The 22181-nt window shown below is 39.2% G+C and overlaps 1 protein-coding gene across 1 annotated transcript in view; it reads left to right on the top strand.

The window, feature by feature from the left end:
• lig1 (ligase I, DNA, ATP-dependent) overlaps window positions 1–22181 on the top strand; it is a 126132-nt gene that overhangs the window by 75844 nt on the left and 28107 nt on the right. Inside the window, exons 20-22 of the mRNA XM_041804099.1 lie at window positions 7111–7182; window positions 15775–15919; window positions 16477–16559. Coding sequence (XP_041660033.1) covers window positions 7111–7182; window positions 15775–15919; window positions 16477–16559 — 300 coding nt within the window. The remainder of the gene's footprint in view (window positions 1–7110; window positions 7183–15774; window positions 15920–16476; window positions 16560–22181) is intronic.

The following is a 22181-nucleotide window of genomic DNA, read 5'->3' as shown; positions in this document are numbered from 1 at the left end:
TATATTCACAATGCTACCAGCTTGCTATTGAGGCAGTTTCAGTCTCTAGGTCTTGTAACACATTTTTATTAGCACCACATCACTGATTTTTATTAATTTTGGACTAAATAAGAGTATATCTCCACAAATTTGACATGATACCACAAGCCTTCTGGAGTCCACTGGCAGTGTCTCCTCATCTGCCGAGGTACACTCCGTAGCTGCAGATGTGCCTTCCTCCTGCCATATAAATACATAAATCAAGAGTACTTGTATTCACATTTGCAAAGACATGCTAAGCCTGTAATTTCAATAAAATGTACAGTACTAACTGGATCGTCTTCTGGTGGCTCCAAAAGCACAATTGTTTCCCCAGACACTGCAAGCAAATTCAAAGTCAGACAGTATAGTATTGTCAAATGTGTTTAATCTGCAGTGGAACTGCAATATGTACTTTGTAAGAAGCTGCAACTTTTAGTTGCAAGGACTGAGTCCGTCATGGTCCCTCCCTGGATCCCCTCCATCACTGGCCTCCCTTTATTCAAATCAATTGCCAGCTCTTCTGCTGGGGTCAGGTCCTGGCCTGGCTGGCCGCCACTAGCCCTATCTCCCAATAGTGAAGAATCCCTTAAAAACATTCCTGGATCCAGACGGTGGTCCAGATGACTCACAAAAACTCTAATTTGCTGATTACTCTCTCCCCGGTGGGGTGGAGACACGGTGAGGCAAAACATTGGGTGAATATTCCTCTATCCCTCCCAGCATTGTGGGTTTTATCGCTTCAATTCGCTGTTTTTCTCTCTGTTACGCTCCGACTCGTCTCTTCGACCAGGCATGCGTCTTTCAAACTCTATAAACTCCAAAACCTTTACATAAGTTACTCATGTCTGCCATCTCCTGTTGTAAAGTGGTAACAGCGCAGACCTCTGCCATTAGCCCTATCTCCCAATTGCACAGAATCCTTTAAAAAATTCCTGGATCCAGACGGTGATCCTGATCAGTCCCAAAATCTAACCAGTTCTTCCTTATGCCATTTCTGACATTTCCTGAAAATTTCATGAAAATCCGTCCATGACTTTTTGAGTTATGTTGCAAACAAACAAACAAACTCACCCGATCACATAACCTCCTTTGCGGAGGTAAAAAACACAACTATTGATTAGTGGACTTGAAAAGTCATCAGCTTCGCACCCTTTACTGTGATTATGACAGTTCCTGTGGAGTACAGTTTATAAATTGTACATGTTTTGGCTACTTATGCATTAAGCCGGTCCGCTATGGTCTGCAGGCTTTTTCCCCCTCCTTTTTAACAGCGCTGGTGTTGCCTTTTTTTCATATTATGTCTTCCATTTCTTCATATTGCTGAAGAAGCAGCTCCTGTTCAGCAGGTGTGAAGAACAACACGTGTCCGTGTTCCATTTTTCCATTGGTGATTCTGTGATCGATCTCGCGGTCTTCTTATGAATGCTGTGAACACACAATTATCCCAACTATCCTCACCTGGCTTGACTAAGCCGCGTCTTTTTATCCTGGCTCGGCAAACGTGCAACCAATTAATCCAAGAAAGCGCCGACACGGCTTGGTCAAGCTGCGCCTGCTCATTTATCCTTGATGTCTTTATCCTACTTTTGTGCAATACCCCCCAGGCTTATCGGCAGAGGCGGAAACAGATAGGCTTGCCAGACTGATCTGTGCTGTCCCAACCAACACTGAATGATCCTGTAAACTCAGTTTCCCTCAACTTCAGATCAAGAAAACACAAGCTGCAACTTATACTGTATTTGTGAAGATATGAGCCAAACAGTGGCTCTGATAACAAAGGCTTCAGACAGCTGCTTAAGGAGTGTGCCTAATGCTGTTAAACTTCACTTGTCTGTTTATTAAAGAAGGAGTAGATCAAAAGTCATTCTTACAAATTCAAGTAGGCTTAAAGTTAAGTAAAATCAGAATATTATTTAAAGAGTATGAAAAAACAAACAGCAAGAGAGACGAGAGGATAATTTTGAGTTCAAAAAGTTGGATATTACTGTATTTGTATTTATTTATAATCATTTAGCTATAAATAGACTATTTTAATTTACCTGGATTTCTGAGTATCTGAATTTTAGTGTTTTAAACTGTAAGAATCTTAAAGCTATACATCTACTGCTATCTTAAATAAAGACAAGCTGCTGTAGTGAATTCAATGTAGAACATGTTTTTGTACGTTATGATCCATATTATATGAGGATATGGGAAATACCCAGACCTGAAGTATCTTTAATAAGAAATGACTGCTCTTATTTATTTACATTTTTGTTGATTTCCTGCTGTTTTCAAAAACCAGTGATTCTTTTTTTTTTATGATTGTCATATCTTGTTACATTGGCTGGTATGACTTGTTTATTGTTGCCTTGGAAACGTTGGATGCCATTTGAAAGATATAATGCAGTGAGAACTGCGACTGAGGCCGCCCTTCTCTCCCTGCATTTCATTCATATGTTGTGCTGCTTAATTGTGATGGACCAAGATTATTCTCTGATATAGGTTGCGAGTTCTGTCACCCAAGCTAGCCCCATAACATAAAACAAACCCCCTCACAATATGGCCCCCCTAGGCATTTCCAGGTCTAGTGGAGACCAGGGTCGCTGCTCAGCACTCTGTGCCAACCTCAGCAGCATGTTCATTAGATATCATCCATTTACTATACAATAAACCTTCCTGGGGTACCTGCAGGTAGGTTGCAGCACAATCCAGGAAGGGTGCTTTTAACTGCTTTGTCCCCTTTCTTTGTGGAATTCATCCTTGACACCAAAATGTGGTATATATGGAGAGCAGTTTTTGTTGAACAGAGACTTCAGTTCAAAACTAGAAATATACAGCAGAGATGGGAAGAACTGAGTAGTGCTGGTCACTTGTTCTACTTTGCTTTCATTGAGAAGAAGTCCCTGGCCGCAGAATTCCACATTCCATCTGATAATTCTGATGTGCGATTTGATCTGCAGCAGATTGTCTTGACCATGTCTGTATTAGGGCAGGGCGATATTTCGAGATTTTAATTTATATCGATATATTTCTATATGAGATATGACATGGGACAATATCGATATAATTAGTTTTACGTTAAAATACTTAAACGGGAGTCGCCATTTCGCCTTCTTTACTTGACTCTGTGTTGCTCTTTGTCCCTCCCCGCCTCCCTTGCCCTCTGAAACTTCAAAAAACTCGAAAGCCCACCCCTCCCTGCCCCTCTGAGACCTCACGAAACTCCAAAGGCAGGAAGAGGCATAAAGTGTAATGATGAACAGATTTATATGTGATTTAATACACTCAAATACATGTGGGTACCTCGCTTGGCGTCTGTGTAGCCATAGCAACACGTCGTACTCTGTGCTGATTTATTCGTATCGTGTAAAGAATGACATGCTTGACAGCTCACCGCCTCGCTGGCTGCTCACAATGCCCCTGTGCAAAAGCAGAAACCCCAAGACAGTGTAAATTATGTGTTTTTTCATTGTTTATGTGGAAAAAAAGATCGGTGGAAGGATCTGAATTTTCGGTTTCGTATTCTTCTACGCTGTCTTTTCTTCCTGGTCGCCGTTTGTTTGTGACAACAGCGTCCCTAATGGGCAGAGTTTGGAGGTGTTAAGACTTTGGTCCGTTTGAGCCAAGAGCAATGTGAATGCGAAACAAACCAAAGGAAAGTGCAACAATGTCGCAATGAGCCCTATGAATGAAAAGGTAAAGTAGGGAGATATCACAAAAACTGTGGCGTACCATATTGCTAAAGACATGGTGCCCGAGTTTTTAGTTGTAGTGGGAACATTGTAACCTGCCACAGAGCATCCTTGAAGCCTGATTCTATTGACAGGCTGGTATTCCTAGCACAGAATCTGTGAGGTGTTGAGCGGCAGGGCCTGACCTGCCTAAGTTTTTGTTCTCACATATTTCCTGTTTTCTGAGCTTAACCCAGAGAGGCATATTTGTTACATTGCCCATGTCAGTTTACGTTGTTTACTAAAACAAAATATTTGAATTTTCAGGACTCAGGGGCTGTTCACAAGAGAAAGCACTTTTAGTAGAAAGAACTACCAATCTTAGAGAAAAGCTACTTTGTCAGATGTAGTAAATGTTGTTTGTGTTTTGCATTGTCTCTTTTTAACATTTTGCTTATTTGCACAGCTGTATGTCTTTTGTTTTGCAGAGAAGAAATTTACTTTATATAACTACTTATTACTTTACTTATTACTTTAATAATTTACTTTATTTCTTGATTTAATTTATTTAATTCTTTATTAATTTATATACCGGTAGTTTCTTCTTATGTAATTAATGTACATGTCAAGCTATACAACTGGTTCAATAAAAGACAGTATTCAGTTCATTTGAGTTTGACTCAAAACTGAATCTGTTTTTATTCCTTCTTCACGGACAGATATATTGAGATATATCGAGTATCAAGATGTAGCTAAAATATAATATATATTATTAAATATAATATGTTAGCGTTTCCAGTGTTGTGCACCTTTAGTTTTAAACCAATGTCAGTTCATCCCACGACACCCACTTATTCTAACGGCTCAGCTTCAGAGAGAAAATCATGTTTTAAACATTTTATAACGAGTAACTATGAAAGAGAAACTTAACACACAAACAAAGTTGGCACAGTTGTGAAATAATACTTTGAATTTTAAATCAGGGCCACGTTTGTCAAGCATGGAGGGCCTAAAGACTGGCGGGAGGGAACATAAGTGGAGCTAGAAGGGTGCTTGAAGAGTGCAGTCCTCCAACAAGGTCAACAGTTAAGTCTTCTATGATATGCAAATCTAGAAGTTCAGCCTCTACTTTTGTGCAGATTTACTGTTAGAGTGTAAGAGCAGGTTAAAAATGTGGTTTGGATTAAGTTAAGGGTTATTATGTCACTGATCATTTTTACTGTGCTTTAACAGCTCTGTGCCTAACTTAGATGGATACCTTGGTCTCATCATTAAGGAACAATGAACAACAGCACAGAGTTTCAGAAACACTGTTTTCAGAACAAGATGTTTTCTACTGGCCACAGTCAGATCTGCTGTGAAGATTGGCAGATTCAAAAGTCATCCTGGCACTTAGTTCATTCATTTATTAACAGACTACTTAAAACTGATGTTTCACCACCTGTGTGCGAATATTTGCTTGCACGGTCTTGGAAAAAACACTGGGTGTAAGATTCAACTGTTGAATCAGTCTAATGGCTTTTAGAGGCAAGTGTAGGTCAGGATGCATGAGCAACTTAAGTCAGAGACTGGAAGCATGGGGAGCTGCAAGGAAAAGGAGAAGGCCTATATTAAAAGATCGATCTCTGGATTTTATGAATCAGTTTGGTTATTTTAAATAAAGAATTGATCTGAATTGGAGAAAATATTTCTTTGGACTTTGTCCTTACTGTTTCGAGATATTCATATAGTATTAAGTTGCTAACACTGAACCCACACATTTTCCCAAAATGACTTTTAAAAATAAAAGCACTTCAACAATATAAGTGGGGACTTTTGTTGTGATTAACTTTTGAGAAATGGATTGTTCATCATTGAATTATCTAAGTCTTAGCAGAGCTACTGTTAGTTGGGACATTTTGATAACACTCTTTCAGAGTTGCCGTGTTTACTGCCATTCTTTTGGCCTCTAGACACAGCAACAGCCTGCTTTGTGAAGGACTTAAGACAAGTGTAGTCATATTGTTTTAATGGAGATGCAATTCAGTGGTGCACTGGGCTGATGTGACAAACGATTTCAGCACATTGGCACCAGCTTTCACACCAGGAGGGGAGTTCTATCATCATTAAAGGGGACATATGCATAAAATCACTTTATAAGGCTTTTCTAACAAAAATATGTGCCCTTGGCCTGTCACCAATCCCCTCAAGTACCAGAACCCCCCCCCCTTCAGAAAATGTGTGCTGAAACAGCCGTTCTCAGATTTTCCCCTCATGATGTCATGTGGGGAGTTAGCCCTGCCCCCAGTTTTGGTTGGCTCTACTCACTTGGAAGAAAGTTCCTCCTTGCTCTCCTGATTCTGAGCTGGCAGCTGAGAGGAAAATCAGGAGAGCCACATCCATTAAGCCATATCCATTTTCTGAGAGGGGTGTGGTCAGACAGCTCAGTAACATTTAAAGACACAGAAACAGCTTGTTCTGAGCAGGGCTGACAGGGTTTATTTTTAGTTATACAAAAATCCTATACTAGAGTTTTTTCAGCAACAAACTTCACAGTCATGTTTTGGGGACCTCTGAGACCAATATGAACTTGTCTTAAAGGGGTAAAATATGTCCCCTTTAAGCAGATAGCACAAACTGGATTTACTCATGAAAATAGACTAGAACCAGCAGAAGACTGTGGTGGAGTTAACCTTCTTTTCTGCTACAAACCATTCTGTGAATTTGCTTTTATTTACTGCAGCCATGGTTGTTGGGTTCAGCAAATTCACGTGGCATCGCCTACATTTGGAGGGTGGTGGGTGCTAATTTCAGCCCTGCTGTACGCCTGGTTAGATGGCAAATGCAGAGACTGGAATTTATGAGGCAGCTTTTTGAAATAAGACCATGTTCACAGGAAAGTCACATTTAACCTGTTTTGAATTTGGAAATAATCATTATAACATCAGTCACATAATTGTGAATATTGTTGCTTTGTAATTAGTCAGATCTGATGAGAAAATTAAAAGGTTTTGTCCTTTAACCATGCTGCACCCTTTCTGGGGAAAAAAATTTGGCCTGCACATTTTTCCCACAATCCTGCCAAACACAAAAAAGCACCAAAAACATCACCTCCCTGGCAGTGTTAATAAGCTGGATGAGGTGTAAAAAAAAAAATCTAAAGAGTCGAGGAAGCAAGAGGCGGATTGAAGTGAGCTAAGGAGCAGGAAGTGTAGAGCAGGAAGAGAGGGATGAGGACAACAAGGAGATGTGATGCTGTTAAAAGGTGGAGGTGAGGCTGTAAGGCAGGTTGATTAACAGCAACGAGATGAACTGGAGAGAAATCAAAGAGCTCTTTGTAACAAGTCCCAAGGTTGGATGTAGCTATTTGTGAATAAGAAGCTTCTATTTGCATATTTTTGTCAAGGGAAAAATATGAAAATGTGTGTGTTTATTGTGTGCTGATGTTTCCCTGCAGGACGTGGATGCCTCGGAGATCAAAGTCCAAGTGTGCGTGTACGCCTTTGACCTCCTCTATCTCAACGGCGAGGTAAGGCCTAATGCTGATGATGGGGAAAATATTACCTAGGGATCTCTCTCGGCGCTCCCGTTGTCATTTAAAATTGGCGTGTGTGTACGTGTTTATTGTCTGTGAGCGTGCTCGTAGCACTTCTGAGATGCAGACGCCGTCCCTGAATGCCAATGATGGTGCTACTGGAGGCCGTAACTAGATAATGATTGTAACGCTCATTGTAATTCCAGCAGAGTGTGGCTGAGTATGTGTGTTTATCTGAGGCTGTCTGAGTCTGTAGGTAGGAGAAAGAGCGAGTCGGGCCTTTTTTTTGAGGTCTGTCACTGTCTGTTTCTCTGTGTGTTAATGTTTCCATACAAATAATGCAAAGTTTTCCAGCTAATTTCTAAAAGTGAGCCAAACAAAATGCAAATGAGTGACTATTTCTATCAGCCAATGGTGTGTGAGTTTTCCCAGGTGGATGTAAACAAATTTATTGAATTAAAACAGCAACAGTGACTCCTAAGATGTGCTATTTTGTTGCTGCTTCCTACCTAATATGGCATTTATGTAAATGTTATGAATTAATTTGTCTCTGTAAACACATAGTTGGAGCCTTTTTTTGGCTGTTGCTTTTCTTTAGTCTCCTGATTTATTTATTTATTTATTTAAATATTCCTCTTGGCTGTAATTTCTGGCTGTCCAATTCCCTTTGCAATGCAGTCACTGCTATCTCCTTTGTTGACTCGGGGAGGCTTCAGCATGTTTTTCCCTCAAGACTAGCACAAGCCAAGGTCATATCCTCGGTGCTATTTTTGGGAGTTTTCCAGGTTTCAGAACCCAGAGGAGGAGGAGGAATGAGGATTGTATGGTTAAACTCCAGTTTAAAATGTTTGTTTTTTTAAACTTCAGAAACAAAGTTAAAGAGTGTTTGGCAAAAAAAAAATAATATTAGTGGAATTTAGGGATTTTGTGCCAGTATAAGCTTGTCCAATTTTCCAATATTTTGTGCTATTTAAAGAATACATTTTCTCTTTTGGTGATTCATAGTGCCAAACATCTTTAGTCAGTCATTTTTCCACCCTAAAGCTACAGCAAGGTAAACAGACAAAGCCCTGTCTCAACTGAACAATTATGTTTGCAGTACTCAGAGAACAAATGAGGGATGTTGTGATCAGGGTTTTGATTTATTTTTTATTTTATTTGTGTTTGCACAAAAGAATTACAATTGATAGGCAGAGGTTTCACAGGGAAAGTACATAAGTGAGTTTGTGCAGATGAGGTAAGGAGATGGGCTTATGGTTAGAGATCCCCATGTCGTTTATTAATCATTACAATACAAGAAATGATAAAGCACCATATACAAACAAAGAAAAACAGTAAGGAGAAAGATAGGACAAACAGCTGATTCAAAGGTAATTATAATAAACTCAAACTCACAAAATAGTGGTAATGCAGTTGACTGAAGCTAAAATAATAGTTGGGCTAACACAAAATATCTGTAATTTTAGTCTTTGACAGCAGTCTACTGACTGACATGTACACTGGATCCCTTTTTTTGTCTTCATCAGAATTAAGAATTGATTAAATAGATCAACATTTTTATCAGTTTAGTCCACAGTACTTGTTTTTAATGATAGCTGCCATGCTGCGACAGTGCTCCTTTCTCTGACATAAACAACCCCTAACCGTTAGAGCACTGGTTCTCAAATGGTGTGGCAAGTTGTGCCTTGGAAATTTGTGCAACATTGCATATTTACTACAACTGTGACCAGAGATAATATAACAAGAATTTAAGGCGACATGCAAAAATCACTTTTTTCAGGCTTTTCTAACAAAAATATTTGCCTCTGGCCTGTATACAATTCCCTCAAGTACCAGGAACCCCCCCACCCATCCCCCCACTTCTCCACCTTTCAGAAAATGTGTGCTGAAAGAAGCTGCCCTCAGATTTTCCCCCATGATGTCATGTGGGGAGTTAGCACTGCCCTCAGGTTCGCTTGGCTCTCCCCGCTTAGAAAAAGTTCCGCCCTCCTCTCCTGATCCTCCTCTCAGCTGCAGGACCAGGAGAGCCAAATGCATGAAACCACATCTATTTCCTGAGAAGGGTGTAGTCGGGGGCGAAGTCAGGCAACTCACTTACACTTAAAGCCACAGATACAGAAATGGCTAATTCTGAGCCGGGCTGACACAGAGGGGCTTTTAGACACGCAAAAATCCAGTAATGGAGTGTTTTTTCTTCACCAAATTTCACAGGCATGTTTTGGGGACCTCTGAGACCAATATGAACTCATCTTAAAAGTTTAAAATATATGACCTCTTAAGAGATTTTTCTCAAGGAAATAGAGATGCTGTACTGGAAGACACACACAAGGAGCACGGCTGAGCCTTTGTGTTTCTTTTTAATATACAGGTGCTCTTTGGAAACTTGATTAGCTCAGTTCATCCGGTGAAGGGGTGGTTGCATGAGTAAAAAAAAGGGTTTAATCCAAAGTTCATAGTCAGAAAAATAGAAAAACTGCAACTATCCTTCAAAAAGCAATCCATGGCACACTGTAGGTTTTATTTGTAATGGAAATGCCTTTAATTTACATGGCAAAACACTTTCTTTTCTTTTATAAAAAACCAACATGGATACGGTGTGCCTTAAGATTTTGGCTTGATCTCAGCTGTGCTTTGAAAACAGACTCCCCTGCACAGAGCTCAGTTTTCTGACTTCTGATGGCGATTTCAACTTTAATGCACAATAATCACAGAATCGAGAAATGTGCGATTTTGGCTGAAATCCAAAAAAGCACAGAAGCTGCAGCTTGAGGTGCACCAGGTCACCTGAACATTGCACATCCTTGCAGTGCAACTTTTGCACATGCACACATTGTAAAAGAAATATGATACATCATTCAGCCCTGACGAGTAGGAACATTACTTGTTTACCTAACCTAACAAGGAAAGAGGTAAACTGGCGCTAACCCCCCACCAATGTGGTCTGTGTTGTGTTTTCCAGCACATTGTAAGCTGTGAAGCTGAAGTGGTGGCCTGCAATACACAATGAATGTGGATGAATTTTTGATTGTGTTAAGTCTTCTGCAGTGTGTGACTGTGACAGCTGCTGCACGCACTTGTGATATTGGTGTTGCTTGTCCTAACATTTTATACTGACGTTTAAGTTGCAGCCAACTTTGTCGATCACATAGGTTTCAAAAGTGTGAATTCAACATCAGGTTTTATGTTATTATTAGGCATGGGGATTATTAATTTTTGTTGATGTGGAAATCCTTACTGATGCTCCTTATTGATCTGAGTCCTTATCGATACCACTATGGATACACTCTATAGTTTGTTGGAAAGACAAAATGAGGGCAAATATTTAAACTACTTAGCTGAGTAGTGCTTGAATTAAAAAAGTATGATTCAGTCTGTCACATCTATTCTACATCCCTCAAATAAAAACACATTCTTCATATTCACAACTGTATTTATGGAAGTTTTCCATCAAAAACAATATTTTTCCCATTTTATGTGACATTTGAACACATCATAACATGTACAATACAGAAGTCTAATTGAATGAGGTTACCCGAACGCATCTTATTTTCTGTCTTACAGCTCGTTAAGTTCGCTAATTAACTTAATTCTGCTGATTCCACCACTTGATTAATACTTTCAACAAGTAAAAGCCCAGTCTGACGTGCTGGATGTCGCTGTCTCTCTGCAGGAGCAGTGAAACCAACACGGGATGCTTCACGGATACAAATTCTTGCAGATGCATTCTGGGTGAGACATGCTTCAGACGCATGGTGTGAGCGGTACCGGAGCAAAATTGGAGCGGGATGGAGCGCAAGATAAGGTGCCGGTCCAGTTTAAAAAAAAAAAAAAACGCTCCACGCTCTGGCCAAAATCCTTCCGCTCGAGCTCCCCGCTGGCTCCCGCTCCGCTCCGCTCACATGCTCTGCTACCCAGTTACACAGCCGATAGACAGAAGAAGTCTTATAAAAGTCAGTCAAATGTTAAATTAATGCCTGTTGAAAAATTCCCTATAAACAATAATAAAATTGTCAAATATCTTCCAACAGCAGACAACCACACTTATCATCTGGATGGTAAAAGTGAAAAAGTATTTTTGGCAGAATTTCACCTCTGGTGTTGATAGTGACCAAGGCAGAGTTAATTGGCTTATTTGAACCCTTAGGCCAGAGACATGGCTCCAAATTAGAGTGCTGATATTATTCTTTTTTTTTTTTCGCAGTTTAAGCTCAATAGATGCTAGAGGCCTATGTTTTTGGGTGTTCTATCTGTACACACATACGCTAAGTATGAACTGATTGTATTTTGGAGGTCAAAGGTCAAAGTCATTTGGCCTGAGGTTTAGCTCCTCTTCTTGACCCACAGCAGCACTTTCACTCTTCAGTAGTTGGACATCTAAAGGAGTCATACAACTGCCAGGGGGTAATTTTAGATATTTAAGCACCTTTGCAGGATTGTCAGGGATTCACACGGCGAAGTAATCATTATTTAAGAGAACTGATTTAAATTTGAAAGTATAAGCTCCTTAAAAAGGATCACATTTTATTAAGTGCACCACAGAGCAGACTTTCACTGGTAACATGAAGGCCTGATTAGACCTTAACAGAAAGTTTAAAAAGCCTCATCAGGCTGAAAGTCTTCACTTTAGTCACATTTTGATTATTTTATTTCAAATTCATTGTGGTGGTAAATGGAAGCCAGATGTTAAAAATCATGTCGTTGTCCTACTACTTATTGGCCTAATTGTGTAATGTACTGAATACCCATATTTGAAAGAAAAACATCCATTGTGTATTGTAGAACCAAATGTCATTTTTTATGTCTTTAAAAACAGAAAGTCACAGTAAAGCCCAGCTCAAAGATTCAGTTTGTCATTTACACCCCTGTGACCAAAGGAGATGATGTATTGTTTCCACTGCAATGACTCACAGTCACTCCGTTTTCCTCTGCATCTTCATCATCGTGATAATGCCTGACATCAGGCTGTATGACTCCTGCTCATCACTAATTCCTTTGTCATCACCATCATAGCTTGGCAGCGTCACTGCACATATAAACACAAAAATGCTTTTCTAGCTCAGTCTTGTCATAACTAAGATTTCTGCTTGGGATAATTAATTTTACATGGACGAATTTAGCTTCTACAGCCTTGAATATCTCATGTATTAGTGAGTTTAGCACTGTGCTTCCTGCTGACATGCACAGCTGATGGAGGGAACAGGAGGGTTTACAGGCTGACACAGCATAATTTATCTGATGAAATATTCTTCTCTGAACTGCTATTAGCTAAGCGCCTGTAAATAAAGACACAATCTAAGCACCAGCATCCAGTGTATTGAACAGAAAGAAACGGTCAAAAGCTGGGTAAGCTCAGCTGCACACCGGTGTTTTCTGGGCTTCTGGCTTTGTTGGCTCTTTAAGGCGTTGTGGTGATTGGCAAGCCCAAGCTTCTTTAGAGTTCAATTTTAGGTTGGTTAGGCTGCAACTTAAAATTACCAACCAGTTTCATTCAAGTCTGTAGGATTGGTTTTGCTGTAGAGCCCATTAGCAAGTTAGCGTCTTCTCATTCTCTCAGTGGCAGTCCCCGCTATTTTCTTGTGACGTAATTTAAAGGTTACACAGCAAGACTGCCAGACAATCCAGTGACATTCCAGCACAGTTAACCCAATGTTTATTTCTCACATGAAAACCAGTCCAACAATTTACAGAAAGGAAAGAGAAGAGGAACTCTACATTGCTTATCGTTCCTAACAGAGCCAATATTTGTTGGCCTTTATAGCCTATTGTAACAAGGTTTTTGTTTCCAATTTCAAAATAATCCACATTCAACATCCTCCAACCAGGTATCTGTAATTACACAAACTAAATCGCAGGCAGTATTATTAAAAGGCCTGATTTGAGCTGCGACTGTTTCCAGAGCGTTTGGTATTAGGGCTGGGTATTGCAAAGAACCCCACGATTCAATTTGATTTTGATTCTTTAGGTTGCGATTCAATTCGATATCAATTCGATATTGATTTAAATGCTTTGATGTTGATTCAGTAAGAAGTAGAAATACACAAATGACCTGTTGACAATTTTTAATAATTTTTTTCGTGAACATGTGTGGTAGGTCACCTCAAATTTTTTAGCAATAAAACATCTGAAAATAAAAATTTGCACAATAATAACTTATTTGTGCATAAGGAGTACAAAAGTAAAAAACATGCCAGTTCTGTATAAACACTGAAAAAGTTAAGTGCATGTAAACTTTAATGACATTTCTTTCTTCTTAGAAATTGTGATAAACCTCACATAACATGGTTATGGTTGGTTGTTTTTTTGGTCGAGTGCGGCCTCCGTCCATACAATGCGAATCACACGCACAATGACCCCCACTGGCCAGGAGGTGAATCAATACAGAAGATTTGCTGAATCAATATTGAATTGAGGGGGGAAATATTGTGATGCATCGATTAATCGATATTTTTACCCACCCCTATTGGGTATTGACTGAGACCAAATACCAATCAAGTACTAGTGTAAACTTTCTTGACCTGTGTTGTGGAAAACTGGCACATTATTTTTAGCCTTACAGTGAACACAGAATATGGCTCAACAAATTAAATGGTAATGTACAATCTCTCTGTGACACTCTAAAGTTGTTCATCCTGCTGATTATTGTTAGTTTTAATGCTGAATATTAAAACAATAATGGCACAGAGGGACATATCACAGGCTCTCCATCTGTCTTTCCCCCCATTATTCTCTATTCAGGCAGTCTCCTTAATGATCTGCGTGTTTAAGCATGCACAGTTTGACAAAACATGATGGGAAGACGGAACAAACTGCCATTGGTTGACAGCCCCTCACAGAGCATTCTAGGGAAGTGTGCCGGTTAGCATTTAAGCTAGCTTCAATAAATGATTGAAAATGGATTACAAGACATCCAGTATCTGATTTATTGGTGTGGATTTAATCTTTAGAGTCCCTGAAAGCTCACCCAAGGTGCAGGCTCACTAGAAAAGCTTCGGTAAGGGTTATGAAGGCAGGGATAGCATCATTAGAATGGCACAAATGCCTCGCTTCAAGGGAAAAAGAAGTAAGAGGCTAAGATTTATGGTTTAAAAGTTATTTAACTTTTAATAATCTGTCAGTCTGGAAGTATTTTTAAGAAACACATACAGAGATACAGTGCTCAACAAATTTATTAGACCACCCTAACCAAAGTAAGGTTTATGCCACAGCTGCCCTAAATTAACAGCACTGGCAATTACCAAAATCATTTTTTATGTTCTGCAATGGTTAATGCACCAATATATAGAAGCTCTTTAACCCAAATATTTTAATGCTAAAATATGATTATTATTGTTATGCATGAATTTTCAAATTAACTGATTTACAAAAAAACTGAAAAAATAGTAAAGCACATAAATATTTCTTGATTAATATGTCAAATGATAGTTATTTACTTGCATTCCTGAACAGAAAAATTTTAGTGGTTGAATGTTATGCTTGATAAATTTCTGACTTCTCAGAGAAGCCCAGTGAGCCGGCTCAAATTTGGGTGAATTCAGTTTGAAATCCCTCATTCTTGTTCAAAATGGTAAAAAGTTTAGAGCTCATTGAAAATGAAAGAGTCTGCATTAAAGCACTTCATGATGGTGGATGGTCTTTGAGACAAATATGACAGGTGGTCTAACAAAATTTTTTTGTTTCTTTTTTTAAGATTTATTTTTGTGCCTTTTTGTGCCTTTATTGGATAGAGGAGGACAGTGGATAGACTCGGAAGCAGGGATGAGAGTGGGGGTGAGACATGCAGCAAAGCGCCACAGGCCGGATTCCGGGCCTCCCACGTACATGGCACACACCTTAAACTACTCAACCATCGGTGCTCCCTGATTTCCGGTTTTTAACACCAACACTTAGCATGGCTAAATGAAACAAAAAATGTAAAGTGAAACAAAATGCTCCTGGATCAATGCATAAATATGCACTCGCTGGGTCCAATACCTGTATTTTAGCTGTACTGGACGATTTCTGATACTGTTATCAGAATCAAAACATCTCTTTAGCTTTAGCGACAACTCTTCTGATTTTTTCACAACACAGGATGTGATCCTCAGCAGCTTCCCATCAAATATCACAAGTTCTGTGTTTATAGGACAGCCTATAGTTTTGACTGTAACGGTGTAGCAATAAGCTAAGAAAGAAAATATTGTCATTGCTAGATTGTGCTCTTGGAAAATCCTCAAAACTTGTTTGAGTTATTTAAAAAAGATGAGTCTGTTTCATCAGTTTTCTGTACAACATAAAGTATTTAAAATTCCCTGACAACTGCAGTAAGTGGCTGTAAACTGGCTCATTGTGTGGTTAAGATTGTGTTTTTTTCTGCTGGTTATGAGACTGTACTTTGTGTGTGGGTGTTTCTATGTGTGTTCAAAGCTGTCGTGACTGTATCTGTGAGTATCTTTGTGTGTTTTTTGTGAGTGTGGGTAGCTATTTGAGATGGCATTTCATCCTTGTCATTGCGAGGCTCCAAGCAATGAGGAGGAAATGGTTGTAAGGACACACAGTTTGTCGGTTTGTGATGATATGTCTGTTTCCCTGCTTTTTTTGTGTGTGTAGTCCTTGGTGCGACAGCCGTTGTGTCGGCGTCGAGCTCTGCTGAGAGAAAGCTTCTCAGAAGTGGAGGGAGAGTTTACATTTGCCCGATTCATCGACTCTGACAACACAGAGACCATCGCAGAGTTCCTGGAGCAGTCCGTCAAAGGTGTGTATGTGGGTCTGTGTGGGTGTCGTTAGGAGACGTACTTTTCTTGTTTACCTCCTGCTGCCTCTTTTTGAGTCTTGAACTTTTTATGCGTGTACTAACAGTGTACTTATTTTCCTTCCTGCTGTCCCTGTGCGTCTTGAACCCTCTCTGTGTGTGGGTGTGCTGCGTGCTGGTTTGATTTAATTTGCGGCCTTGCTGCTGCCTTCATGTGTAAATCGTGCGAGTGGTTTGTGTAGTAGTTGTGCATTTGTTTCTTTAACAGGCCTGTTTGTTAGCTGTATCACTGTGATTGCCTTAGCAAACCCGTGAAATGTGTAATCGAATTTAAAATGTTGTGTTTTTTCTGGTCATAAAAATGTGTCTAGATATTTGTGAATATGATTTCTATGCCTGTGTCCTTGTCAGCTGCTCCTCTTTGTGTGTAGCATGACTGTGTGACTCAGGAGGAAACAAAAAAAAAACCCCTCATGTATCTAAAAGATAAACTGCTCATTTCCTCTCTTCACGACTGGAATCACGTTTTGCTCTATTAATGTGTTTTTTTGTGAATGTAGACTCCTGTGAAGGCCTCATGGTGAAGACGCTGGAGAAGGACGCCACCTATGAAATTGCCAAACGCTCTCATAACTGGCTCAAGGTGTGTGTGATCTCAAGTATCTCAAATGAAAAATAAACCCCAGAATTTCAGCTGAGGCGCATGAACCCTGGTATTTCAAACTCTCCTTAGAACTGAGATACTTGACCTGTGGCTCTAGAGCAGCATGTGGCTTTTTTGCAACTAGCTGCAGCTCTTTAAAAAAAATCTCACCAAAATATTTTCAAAATGAAATATTAGCAGAAATAGTTAATTGCTGTGTCAACCAATCAATCATGTTTATGCCACTACTCATACTGTTTGCTAATTAGCAAGTTTTAAAACCTGAAAATCTGGTTCACAAACTTTCATCAGTCCTTACAACCTAAGCTACAAGTCCAGCAGTGTGATAAATTAAATTAAACCTGTTTAATCTGTTATGATACTTTAAATCAGTGATACTCAACCCGCAGCTCTTGAGCCACATGTGGCTCCTAAGTGACCAGTTGGGGCTCTTTTAAGGCTTACTGTAAAAGAAAAAAAAAAAAAATCCTCCTAAATCTTATTTAAAGGTGAAAACTGTTATCAGTAAAGACTCATTGCAATAAGTCATATCAATAAATCTAATTTCAAACAAAAAAGACAGACTTCAACTGCCAAATTCAAATGAAAACTTGTATATTATTACCGTCAGATGCGCACTGGATGGAGGAACATGCGTTAAAGAGCGCAGAGGAAGTCCACTGGTAGCGCGTCTCTTCAGTAAGTTCATTCATAGAGGTGTGCTGTCTTGTGATTAAATAGAAGCTTCTAATGACCTCGTTTTAACAAATGTCTTCAGTCACTTCCTGTCAATGCTTTTCCATAATCGTATTTGCTGATAAGTTTTGCGATGCGCATCGTCATCAACAAGCCAAACAACACACAGATCACATTTTTAAATAATGTAAAATTGCATAAAACTTGTCCAAACGTGGGTGTTTTATTTGATCTTAAATGTACTAATAATAAATACTGTAAAAGAGCAGAAACAGAAAAACAAAAGCAACAAACTGGAAGGACAGAACGATTTGTGAGGGGGAGCTGCAGGTGTGAGGCAGGGTCAGTTTTAGCCATTTGGAGGCCCAAAGCAGACCAATATGGGGACCCTCCACCTTTAGCTAAAAGCAATAATAATGACAGGAAAAAAAATTGAAGGCATCCCTTAAAGTTCAAAGAGTCACAGAACTACAGTAAATATCCAAATATGAAATATAAATATCCAAAGAGACACCCATAAGTCATTAACTCTTTGACAAGCTTCTTATAGCTCTAAGTCGGCACATTCTGATATTTTAAAACGACTTTAGTCCAGGTAGAACTTGCATTAAAAAAAAAAAAAAAAAGCTTATTATTGGTAAAATATCCTTTCTTCTGACACTATACAGACATTTTTATGTAGCTTATATCATCACATTTAACAACACAATAATCCACCAATTCACTGTTTCATTTCAACTATGGATATCAAATCCCCGGTTTTGGAATGTGGCTCTGGCAGAAGTATTTTTAAGATAATGTGGCTGTTGGTAGAATAAAGTTGAGTATCGCTGCTTTGAATGATCCATAGACCACTGCGGCTGATAGAGTTGACAAATTTACATGACAATGAACAAAAAAAAACAGCATTGAGCTGACAGTTAACTTTCAACAAAGGCAGTGACATCAGCAAACAACAAAATGCCTCTCCCCACTGAGCTACGCTGGTGCCCTCAGCATACAATTCTCTCTGGAGTTTTGCTTCCCCCACCATATCCTAAATGGCCCTCTCTAAGCAGAGAGCATGCACCCTCACCCATCCAGAAAACTCTCTTTCACATGTTTTTGTGTGAGAAATTGAGTGAGGAAAGCATGAAAGAGCAGAAAAGTAAATAAATAGCCAAAGCAAGTTAGTGAGAGGAAGTAGTTTGAGATGGAGATGGATGATTTGGTTCCAAAGAAAAACGGCACTGGATCTGTCATCTTGCAATAGTTCGGGTTTCAGAAGGAAGACTTCGGACAAAATGCAGTACTCTGTAAAATATGCTGCAGGATTGTGCTGTGATTACAGCGGCAGCAACACAACACATCGCCAAAGACATGGCCCCAGTAAGTGGCGTTAAAAAGCCAGGATTTAAAAATCTCAGACACTCGAGGCAAGCTATAATTTGCCTGGGTACCATTTTTTGCTAAAAACTCCCTGCCAGAGGTTTTCGTGCCAGTCAGAGAAAAAGTGGCCCAGCAGCTAAGAAATATTTCCTACTTCTCCTCAACTGTAGTTCTGTGGTCCAGCCTAACATTTGTTCATCATAACATTCGTCCATAGTGCACCAGCATAGATAACAGGACGGTCATGTCTGGCTCATGTCTGTATTCGGCGCCCCAAAAGCAGCTTTGCTCAGCTTGGGATAAATACTAGGTCTATTTTCAGCACAACACATCAATCTACATAGAGCAGATCGATCCATACAGATTATAATTAGTGCATGCAGCCAATTACCAATATTTGAAATTGATTGGCATTTGTTATGAAAAACAAAATGTACTTAATGTGACCAAGTAAAACTGCATGTTTAAAATGAAGGAAATAAACAACTCAGGACCTAGTTCTGTCAACATGAGAAACAGTGGAGAGCAACACAGTAGTAGCAGGAAACAGGAAGTGATTCTGTCAGTTCCACCAGGCTTCAGTGTTGATTGGCTGGCAGTTGTGTGACATCAAGCCAGTCGGATTGTGGTGTGGGAGGATATTGGGTAAGACTGTAAAGAGTGACAACAAAACCACAGGGGAAGACATGCTTTGCAGTGGAGTAGCACACCTTTAAATTGATGAATTTTATCAAAGTTCTGTCAAATAAAATGCAGATCGGCTAGATGCCAAATTTGTGCACCTGTTACAAAGCATCCGGTTAACTTTAAAATGCATCACAGTGCACCTCGTATATCAACATAACGTCTCACCCTGCAGCACAAGCATCTGGTCATAGAGCTACTACGGCACCACTGCCAAAAAAAGTTAACTTTTCAGGTGGAAAAGCACAGCATTTTACATGAAACCATAATTTCTTAGTTTCAAACAAACCATAACTCCCTAATGTACTCCCCCATGGTGGAAACAGACTACCATGGAATCATGGCGAAATGAGCAGCAAATCAACACCAGAAAAATAATCAGTTAACATTGAACTCGTAGGTCTCACGTGATCTTGCGATCTCAAGTCTCCAGCTGTGCTGCGCTTCAAAAATACCTCCAGTAAGCGAGGTTGCTTGCAAGCAGGACACAGCAAAGGCTGAGTATGTGGAGTTTGGGGATTAGAGCCAAATGTCAAGATTTAGACCCTAACTAATCAGCAATACTACTAAATAACCCACATGCATACATTTTCCTCTGAAAGAAATTGGTCTGAGGATTTGGTTCCTATTCAAAGTCTACATGTATTTTCTCAGTCCAAGCTCTGCACGTTTGTTTTTAACATCAGTGCTCTCAGCTCTGCAGAAGCATCATAGCAGGGTGTACATTTCACGAACGGAGTCTCAAAATGACCCTTTAGTGTTCAACAATCACACTGTTTCTACCAAGAGCTGAATTATCCAAAGAGGTCTCCCACTCACAAAAACAAACAGACCCCTGTGATTAAAGTAGTAAGAAACACTGAGTAAAGCCGCTTCGCATTAAGAATCACTTCAGCAGGGCTCCTGGGGATTTCTGATGAGCTGCTGCTTATGTTAGATCAGCTTCTCACTAAGAAAGTGGAGGACTAGAAATTTTTAATGGTACACAGAGACAGGATGCTCTAAAAACCTGCCCTTTATAGGTTAAACTTAAGACTGATGATGGTGGATTTAGGAGTATAACACAGTGCTTAGCTGAATAATTACAATCAGTCAAGGATGTTTACACATATTTGGTATTTCATATGAGGCTTTGGTGCTAAAACAAGAACCTAAGAGAATAATTAAGAAATTAAAGGCTGGAAACAGCAATGCTTGGGATATAAAAAGTGAAAAGCAATATATTAAGAAGTAATAAATAAATCTAAAATAATAATAAATAAATTGGACTAAAAGGACATACATTGAACATATAGTTTATGATTTGCATTGGATAACTAAATCATATACTACTGATGAAATTGTGGGTCATTTATGGCTCTAACTTGACACATGTAACACATATAGCATATTAGACACAAATACAATAGCTCTGACACAACACTTAATAGTGTAAAAAAAATTGACTCCTACTGAGCATCCACTGATGATGAATTTATAAGTCTTGAGTATTCATTATAATATAATTTTGTTGTTTAACCCTCTGAGCCATTTTTTTTAACCATTGTGTCTCACCTGGACTTTTAAGCTCTCCTGTTTATGTCCGGTAAACTGCCGGGGAAAGTTTAGACAGGAAGTCAGCGGGCATTATCTGAAGCTACAGAGGCTTCTAGTGGTGGGAGGTCTATCACAGTTTAAAAGAGCATTCTAGACCAGGATTTCAAGCCTGTGGTAATAACAAAATATATAGGTAATTAATTAACTGACTCATAAATCTCAAGCTGTCTAATTTGATAAACAAATTTAACAAATTACAAACAAATTACAAATTTAACCTGCAGTGACTCTGAGGGCCACATCACGGCCTCTCTGTGTCTCTTTCTCTCTATAATGAATCATTCAGGCTCTCTTCTCCAGTTTCTAAGTCTTGCACCTGCGCTGTTCGACAAAGCATGATGTGTCAACAGGCCAGCCTGCCATTGGTTGTCGCAGCCCAGTCACAATGCATTTTGGGCTACAAAAAGACAATATGGCCAGTTTATGGCTCCAGTTTGACTCTTGTGGTCTGTTAGTATTAATCTGTTCTTTCTCCTCTCTGGGTTTTTCTTTCTCTGGTGGGGTTCTTTAGGAAGAAGTATAACATGGGCTTTTTTTTTTGTAATCGTTAGTGCATTGAGTTAACCCTCAACTTTCTTAAATTTGAAAAAACAAATAAAAGGTTAAAATACTAAGGTGGCAATCATGGCCAAGAACTTGTCTGTGGTGTAAAACGGCCTCTCAATTTTAATTCCTCTTTCAAAACAAATAGATAACTTGGTTATCACTGGCACTGACAGCTGTTTTTTATTCTGGCACCTCTACTATTCAGACCAAATTCATTTCCTATATCCTTTAAACTAAAGAAACAATCACTAAAACTCATTCAGCATTAAGCAGACATATGTTATGCTCTGCTTAAGGTTTCTTTTTAATACATAACAAATGTATTTCAAAATATAAAAACCTGGCCAACTTTGACAGTTTCTGACTAGGAAACACATGACCAAATAAGGAGTTCTATAAGTATTTAATTTCTCGCATCTTATAAAAAATACTTACAAAAATTGAGTTATATAGCCTCTAGACCTTTTGGTTACCAAGTGACAAGTTGGAGTCTTCCCATGGTCATTTAGAAATCTGCCTGAACATTTCTCTTTATATAACATCAGTCATCTTTTGTTGGTTTTTACTTCAAATTTACTTGAATTTGATCAGGGATTTAGCAGTAGCTCTATTGAGATTTTAGGGTAGAGAGCCACCACTGTAATGTGGTACTAAGACCCCCAAAAATTCAATTCTTTCTTTCTTGGGTAAGAACTAGGGCTGCCAAAAGATTAAAAATTTTAATTGTGATTA

The sequence above is a fragment of the Cheilinus undulatus genome, linkage group 13 (genome assembly GCF_018320785.1).
Source record: "Cheilinus undulatus linkage group 13, ASM1832078v1, whole genome shotgun sequence".
NCBI classification, from domain to species: Eukaryota; Metazoa; Chordata; class Actinopteri; order Labriformes; family Labridae; genus Cheilinus; species Cheilinus undulatus.
The sequence above is the reverse complement of the archived record's forward strand: the minus strand, read 5'-3'. Positions and strand labels throughout refer to the sequence as shown.